Raw genomic sequence first — 6,939 nt, forward strand, 5'->3', positions numbered from 1 at the left:
GGGAGGGAGGAGGAGGGAGGGGACGGTGGGGCGGGGACGCCACCAGCCCCGGGTGTCCGTGAGACTGAGGAACCACAGGCCTGTACCGCAGACACCAGTGATACATTGTATGTGAATTAATTGAACTCAATGAAAAAGTATTTTTTAAAAAGGCATTTCTTGTACAGCGGGTGCAGGGAAGGAAGGGTTGGTGGCCGGGATCGCACCTGGCTGAGCGGACCGCGCGCCCCCAGGGACAGAGGGACCTACTTAGGGAGATGATTTCCGATAGCTCTTTCTGCTCCTCGTTTCTTTGTGAAGCAAAACTCTGTTTTCTGCTTGTTTGGCTGCTAGTGGCCTTTCTCCTTAAACTGCGAACTCGCTTCCGGCGGGAGGAGACATCTTCTGCCCCAGACTCTGGAAACATCTGGTTTGGTAGAGTGTTCGCAGAGATACCAGTTTTATTGTCCTGTGCGATTAGAAAGTTAGGTAAGTTTTCCTAACTGTCACCGAGTTGTTCGCTCCCCCGATTATCTGTCCTCGGGAATTTGCTAGAAAAGTCTTGCAGGGGTGCCTGGCGTCTGCCTTTGGCTCAGGTCACGACCCCGGGGTCCTGGGGGAAGCCTGCTTCTCCCTCTCCAGCTCCCTCGGCGTTGTTCCCTCTCTTGCTCTCTCTGTGTCAAATAAAAAAAATGAAATCTTAAAAGAGATAAAGATAAAAGAAAAATTCTTGTAAAACTCCTAAGACTTTAAATAGAACGAGCTTGACTTGTTGTAAACCTTCCAGGGCCATCTGACAAAGAGCGGCTGGGTCTGGGGGACAGAGGGGGAAGCTGTGTGACCCTCGCTGCCCGTGGGCAGAGACCCAGCAGGGCCAATGGCACACTTGACGGGAGAGCCCGGCCTGCCCAAGACACATGGGCCGGGGAAGGTGGGTCTCCCCGAGACGCGCCCCTCTTCACACCTGGCTCGAAGCCGCCTTCCGGGTTTCCGACGCTGCCCGTGGCTGTGACTTCAGCAGGCCACGAACCCAACTCTATTTTATTATTTCTTTTTAGTTTTCGTTTGAGTTCCCATGAGTTCGCACACAGTGTGCCATTGGCTTCAGGTGTGCAACACAGCGACGCAGCACTTGCGTCCAGCTCCCAGTGTGCGTCCCTGATGTCCTCCCCGGGTCCCCCCACCCCCTGCCCAGCCGCCCTTTGGTGACCCGCAGTGTGTTCTCTAGGGTTAAGTGAGAGTCTGTTTCTCTCTCTTTTTTCCCTTTGCTTATTTGTTGTTTCTGAAATTCCGCATCTGAGAGGAATCATGTCACTTTGTCTGACTTATCTTGCTCAGGGTTACCCTCTCGGGCTCCACACACGTCACCGCGAACGGCGAGTGGTCGTTCTTTCGGACGGCCGAGGGATGCCCCGGACATACGGACACACCCTGTCTGTACCCACTCGTCCGCGGACACGGACGTGGACCATCTCCCTCGTCCGGCTGCTGTCGACAGCGCTGCTGGGAACGCTGGGGCGTGTGAGCCCCTCACGGCTTCTCTCTGTGTCCTGCGGGGGAGTCCCCAGTGAGTGACCGCTGGGGCGGGGGCGGCTCCATGTCCCCTCCCCGAGGACCCTCCCCGCCGCATCCCCGCATGGCTGCCCCAGCTCGCGTCCCACCCGTTGGGTTAGGGTTAGGGTTAGGGTTAGGGTTAGGGTTAGGGTTAGGGTTAGGGTTAACCCTAACCCTAACCCTAACCCTAACCCTCACCGACACTGGCGTTTCCCAACTCGCTCCGGCCCTTCTGACAGGCGTCACGTGGCATCTCGTCGCAGTTCCGATGCGTTTTCCGATGCTGAGTGAGGTTGAGCGTCTTTTCCGTCTCTGTGGGCCGTCGGGGTGTTGGAAAAGTGTCTGTTCGCGTCTCCTGCCCATTTCTTAACTGCATTGTCTGTTGTTTGAGGGCTGAGTTTGGTGAGTTCTTTACAGATTTTAGACACTGACCCGTTATCCGGTGCGTCACTTGCAGACACCGTCTCCGGCTCTGTAGACCGCCTGTGGTCCCGGCCACTCCTCTGCTGCGCAGAAGCTTTGCATCCTGACGTCCCAGGAGTTCAGTTTTGCTTCTGTTTCCCTGGCCTCTGGGGCCTCGTCCAGGAAGAAGCTGCTCGCGACCAAGAGGCCACGGAGGGAGGGCGCTGTGGTGTTCCTGCTAGGACTGTGATGGCTTCCTGTCCGCGTTTACGTCTTTCATCCAGTTTGTATTTATTTTCCACAAATCCAATTTTAAATATTCCAGTAACCACATTTTAAAAGAGCAAAAGGAAATAAGTAAGATTTACTTTAATGATCTATTTTATTTAAGCCAATAAATGCAAGATATCTCAGCATATAATCAGTAAAAAATATCATCAATGAAACACATTATATCTTACCAAAAATGTTTTTCTCACCAAGTCTTCAAAATGATGAGTTTTTATGCTTACTGCCCTTTTCCATTGGAACTCAACCAGCCTGGAAGCCCTCACAGGAGTGGGAGTCAAGCGGGAGGAGCCCTGGAGGGGCAGTGTGGAGAGCAGGGCCACTAGCTGTGGCCACACGACAGGACAGGGCAGAAGCACTGGGGGTCTCGGAAGCTCCAGCGCGGACGGGGACGGATGCTGACCGGGGGCCGCAGGAGCAGAGCAGCAGGGTCTGGAGGGACATTGAACGAGGGCTGGGGAAGGAGCCAGGCCTCTGCCGGCGTTCCTTCTGGTGTGCGAGGGGTGACGACCATCCCTTCAGCCCCAACCCAGGGCCTGCTTTACCGTAGGTGAAACGCTTCTCTTGCTCTGATGAACTCATCTTTCCGCGGCGGCGGATTGCGGGCGGAAGAGGTGCAAGTTAGGGAAGGGCCTGCGGTGGGGCAAGCCCCTTCCGAGAGCAGCTCTCTACCCTTTCCCCCAAGATCCTCCCCTGCAGGTGGCCTGATGGGGCAGGGGCGAGGGAGGATTGCTCCCAGGGGCTGCTGCCTGGCCAGGAGCCTCCAGTCTTCCCGGTGCAGGGGCTCCTCACCTCCTGGAGCACCCGGTGATCTTGCTCCTCGGGACCCTGGAGAGACGCTGGAGGCTCCTTCTGGGAGAGGCAACGCAGGCTGCTGGGCCTGACCCCCACACACAGAGCACTCAGATCCTGACTCTCGGGGGCTGGTCCGCCTCTTGCAGCAGCCAAGTCACCCAGTTACAAAACGGCAGGAAAGACACACTTCGGCGGAGAAAGCAGAAGGAAGCTGACATGGGGAGAGGGGACCCTGATTTGGGGCTGAGCCCTACCTGGGGCCACCACCCACAGCCAGGCCTCCCCCTACAAGTGGTTAGGACTCTGGCGACCTAATTGCACTCCCTGGCCTTCCTTCCCCGGCGAGGACACAACGTCCGCTAAGCTTAAACACGGTCCAGCAAGACCATCAGGCTGCTGTCATGGAGAACCCCCAGAGCTCGGCTCCCAAGACCACCACCGTGATCGACATCCAGATGGAGATGCCCATGCGGGACCACATCGTCTGGTCCCTGTTCAACACCATCTTCTTGAACTGGTGCTGCCTGGGCTTCGTGGCCTTCGCCTACTCTGTGAAGGTGCCTGTGCGGGGTTGGGGGGTGGGTGGGTGGGCTCTCCCGGGAGGTGCAGGAGCAGTGAGCCCGCGGGGGTCCGCCTGGCCAGAGGGCGCACGGGGTGTGGGAAGCCTGAGGGTGTGCGTGTGTGTACGAGTGTGAGTGTGTGCATGTGTGCGTGGGACCGCTCCCAGGGAGAGCCCAGGCTGAGCCTGCACAGGCAGGGAGGACGTGGGGATGGTAGGGTCGGCCCATGTCCCCACCGTCCCCAAGAAGTTCTCCCTCCCAGCCCAAGTGGGGACACTCCAACCTCACACTGTGGATTCAGACCTCAAGTCTGGTGCAAAAGAAGCAAAAGGTACTCAAAGTCTGCTCCCCCGTGATGGGGCGTGAGGCCAGTGAAGGGGCCAAAGCAGAGGGAGGACAAGCCTTGGGGTCTCCTGAGAGGCTGAGAGGCTGAGGAAGGAGAGGGAGGCCCCAGGAGGGAGGGGCCCATGGCGGCAGTTGGGGGGTCCTGCTCAGGCTCTGCGGAATGGGAGGGTTAAGGGCAGGTGGACCCTGCTGCTCTGGGCAGGGACCACCCCGGGGTGGGGGAGGAGGCACCCGAGGACCCTGTCCTGACCCCACCCTCCATCTCTCCCCCATAGTCCAGGGACCGGAAGATGGTGGGTGACATAATTGGGGCCCAGACTTATGCCTCCACCGCCAAGTGCCTGAACACCTGTGCCCTGGTCTTGGGCCTCCTGCTGACCGCTGTATCTGTTGTTCTTCTGGTGATTGCCTATACTACAGCCTACAGTATGATTTTAAAGGTTATGAAGAGTGGTGGCTACCATTAGGAGCTCATGGCCAAGGACCCCATTGTCCACCATGCGCTACTGGCCCTGCTCCGGGGCTCTGGCCCTGCCCCTTAGCGCCCAGCCCTTTGCACTGTGTTTGCAGACCTGCCGGGCTACAGCTGAGTTCAATAAAGTGCACTTGCGTGTGACGGCGCTGTGACGTCTCCTGGGGGTGGGGGGGCGCTGCCGGAGTCCCTAGCCTGCCCCAAGACTCAGCCCACCTCCCCACACCCTGCCCAGCTGTGGGGCTCTGAGGGGCCAGGGCCTGTCCTCGGGTTGTGCTGGTTTCCGGCCCCCTGCTGGGAACGACCCCAGACCCAAGGACCTCCCGTGTCCAGAACACCCTTGGTCCCAAGGGTGGGGCTCCCTGACGCTCAGGGGTGCGGACACACTGGTGCTGGGGGGAGTGGGCAGCTCAGGGCCTGGGGGGAGGATGCGGGCTCCTGTCTCTGTGGGTGCGGCTGGGGGAGACCCGCACCTCCCAGCCCCTCCGGCGGATCCAGACATGGCTGCCTCGTGCGGCTGCCTCCTCCAGCCCACCAGCTCTGTCCTTGCTCCCCTGGGGTAGGGACAGCCCTCGAGTGGCCTGGGGGAGGGACAGAGCTCTGGGCTGTGGACTGACTGCAGAAGCCAGTCGTCAGACCTGGCGGCTAAGCCCCAGGGACAGAAAGCCTGAGCCGAAGGCCTCACTCCCTCCACCCGACCTGGCTGGGCCCTGCAGCCACCAGGGACCCTTGGGCATTGGCTGGGAGCTTTCGTCGGAGGCTGGGCTGCCCGTGGGGGGGGTGGGGACCATCCTCTGCCCCGTGTAGGAGGAGCTGGCCCCAGGCGGGTGTTCCTGTCTGAGGCCCCACAGGGGGTGGGTGGGGGACCCACTCCCACAGTCACCCTGGAGAGGCTGGAGAAGCCCGGGCGGCCACAGGCGGGTGTCAGCGTGGAAACCCCTTCTCCAGGGGCACCTTGCCCTCTGGGGCAGCCAGGCTTGCCAGGGTCCCAGCAGTGGGGCCGGGCCAGTCTCGGGGCTCCCCTTGAAGTCAGCAGTGGTCACGCTGGGTTCTGTGTTTGGTCCCGGAAGCCCTGAGGGATGGACGGCACCACGAGCACACCCACCGTGTCCACCTGCGCGGTACTGGGCCCCTGGGCTGGCCGCTGCCTGGAGATACCCTGGCCGGCCTGCAAAGTGCACAGGCGCCCCGGATCCCCAGCACCCCGCTGTGTGAGCAGCAGCAGGACTGCCCCGGGCAGGTGGGCCTTCCAGGGGGGACTCTGGAAAGACCTGCTTCTGGCCGCTGGGGGCTGGCTGGGGTCAGGGAGTGTGCCACCACTAGCCCCAGCGCCCTGCCTGGGGTGGCTCTCACCTTCCCGGACCCGGTGCACTGAGGTAGGGCCCCTGGGATCTGGCAGAGTGTCCCACCATCAGTCTCCCCTCCAGCTCACCGTTCCCAGTTTCTACCTCATCTAATGGGGACTATACACCACATTCCTGGACCCCCCTTGGAGGGATGGCCCCCATCTCCCACTGTCCTGCCCAGGGTCCATCCTGATCTCCAGGACAGATCACGAGAAGCTCGAAAACCGTGCACACGGCTATGCCCAGGCAGATGGATGGCGAGGGCCATGGGACTTGGTGGAGAGCAAGGTGACCTCCTCTGCCCCAGGATGGACGGTGCGACAGGAGTGCTGTTAACAGAGCGTGCAGGCCAGGCAGGCTGCTAAGGGCAGGGACAGCCATAGGACCCGGCAGCAGAATTCTAGAGACCGTTACAGCCTGTTCCAAGAGGCCAGACAGAAGCCCAGGCATATGATGCTCACAGCTTCTTCCAGCCAAGGAAGCAAGGATGGGGAACCAGGGCCCTGCGACAGCATCTCTGCAGAAACACGGGACTGAGCTCTGCTGTGAGCTGGTCTCAGACAAATCCAACCACTGAGTGAGGGTGGAGCCTGCAGTTGGAAGGGTGCGGCCACCAAGAGCTTTGTGCAAAATCCCACCCCTCCCCATGTCCCCACGGCACCCAGGGCAGGTCCTTTCTACTGGGTCCGGGTGGACATGGGACGGGTGCACCAGAGAAAGTGCTGGACTCAGGGGCCAGGTGAATATCCCAACAAGCAAAGCCTTATCCTGGCCCCTCTTTCAGGTGGAGCACAAAGGTTTCAAGGAATCATGGGGCTCCAGGCCCACGTCAATCTCTCTGTGGGACTCTTACCCCTTCCCAGGAGGCTTTCCCACTCCTCAGATCAGTAATGGCACCAGAAGTAAATGGCGGCTGGCTGGTGGGCTGACCAGGTGGGGGACAGACGTCCTTCCTACTCCCTACCCCCCAGCTGGGAGAGAAATAAAAAACATCAGAAATCAGGGCCACACTCCAGCCTGATGGGTACAGGGGCAGTGGTCCCCACCGAACCTCTGCTTCATCCCCAGTCTGACCTTCAGACCCAGATGGAGCCTGGCAGACACAGCGGACTGCCTAACAGTGACCCAGTGGGGGCCCCGCGTGCGGCTGCTGCACCTGACACCAGCTGTCCTTAGGGCTGGGGTGTGTGGACAGTCA

General features: G+C 60.2%; 2 protein-coding genes across 2 annotated transcripts; both read left to right on the forward strand.

The window, feature by feature from the left end:
• Window positions 1–2,510, forward strand: LOC125078263 (uncharacterized). The gene is made up of 4 exons (XM_047690590.1): window positions 1–468; window positions 767–910; window positions 1,318–1,546; window positions 1,991–2,510. Exons 1-4 carry the CDS (start codon window positions 258–260, stop codon window positions 2,061–2,063), a joined length of 657 nt encoding a protein of 218 aa, XP_047546546.1. The 5' UTR covers window positions 1–257; the 3' UTR covers window positions 2,064–2,510.
• An 838-nt stretch (window positions 2,511–3,348) lies between these two features.
• Window positions 3,349–4,539, forward strand: LOC125078269 (interferon-induced transmembrane protein 1-like). Its single transcript, XM_047690595.1, has 2 exons — window positions 3,349–3,575; window positions 4,199–4,539. Exons 1-2 carry the CDS (start codon window positions 3,420–3,422, stop codon window positions 4,388–4,390), a joined length of 348 nt encoding a protein of 115 aa, XP_047546551.1. The 5' UTR covers window positions 3,349–3,419; the 3' UTR covers window positions 4,391–4,539.
• The last annotated feature ends 2,400 nt before the right edge of the window (window positions 4,540–6,939 follow it).

The sequence above is a fragment of the Lutra lutra genome, chromosome 10 (assembly GCF_902655055.1).
Source record: "Lutra lutra chromosome 10, mLutLut1.2, whole genome shotgun sequence".
In the NCBI taxonomy this organism is placed as follows: domain Eukaryota; kingdom Metazoa; phylum Chordata; class Mammalia; order Carnivora; family Mustelidae; genus Lutra; species Lutra lutra.

Bases quoted from the DNA above. Each gene is read 5' to 3' on its own strand.
- LOC125078263 (XM_047690590.1), top strand. From the start codon at position 258: ATGATTTCCGATAGCTCTTTCTGCTCCTCGTTTCTTTGTGAAGCAAAA. The intron at 469-766 runs GTAAGTTTTCCT...TAAACCTTCCAG, and splicing joins CTGTGCGATTAGAAAGTTAG to GGCCATCTGACAAAGAGCGG. The intron at 1,547-1,990 runs GTGAGTGACCGC...CGTCACTTGCAG, and splicing joins GTCCTGCGGGGGAGTCCCCA to ACACCGTCTCCGGCTCTGTA.
- LOC125078269 (XM_047690595.1), top strand. From the start codon at position 3,420: ATGGAGAACCCCCAGAGCTCGGCTCCCAAGACCACCACCGTGATCGAC. The intron at 3,576-4,198 runs GTGCCTGTGCGG...TCTCCCCCATAG, and splicing joins CCTTCGCCTACTCTGTGAAG to TCCAGGGACCGGAAGATGGT.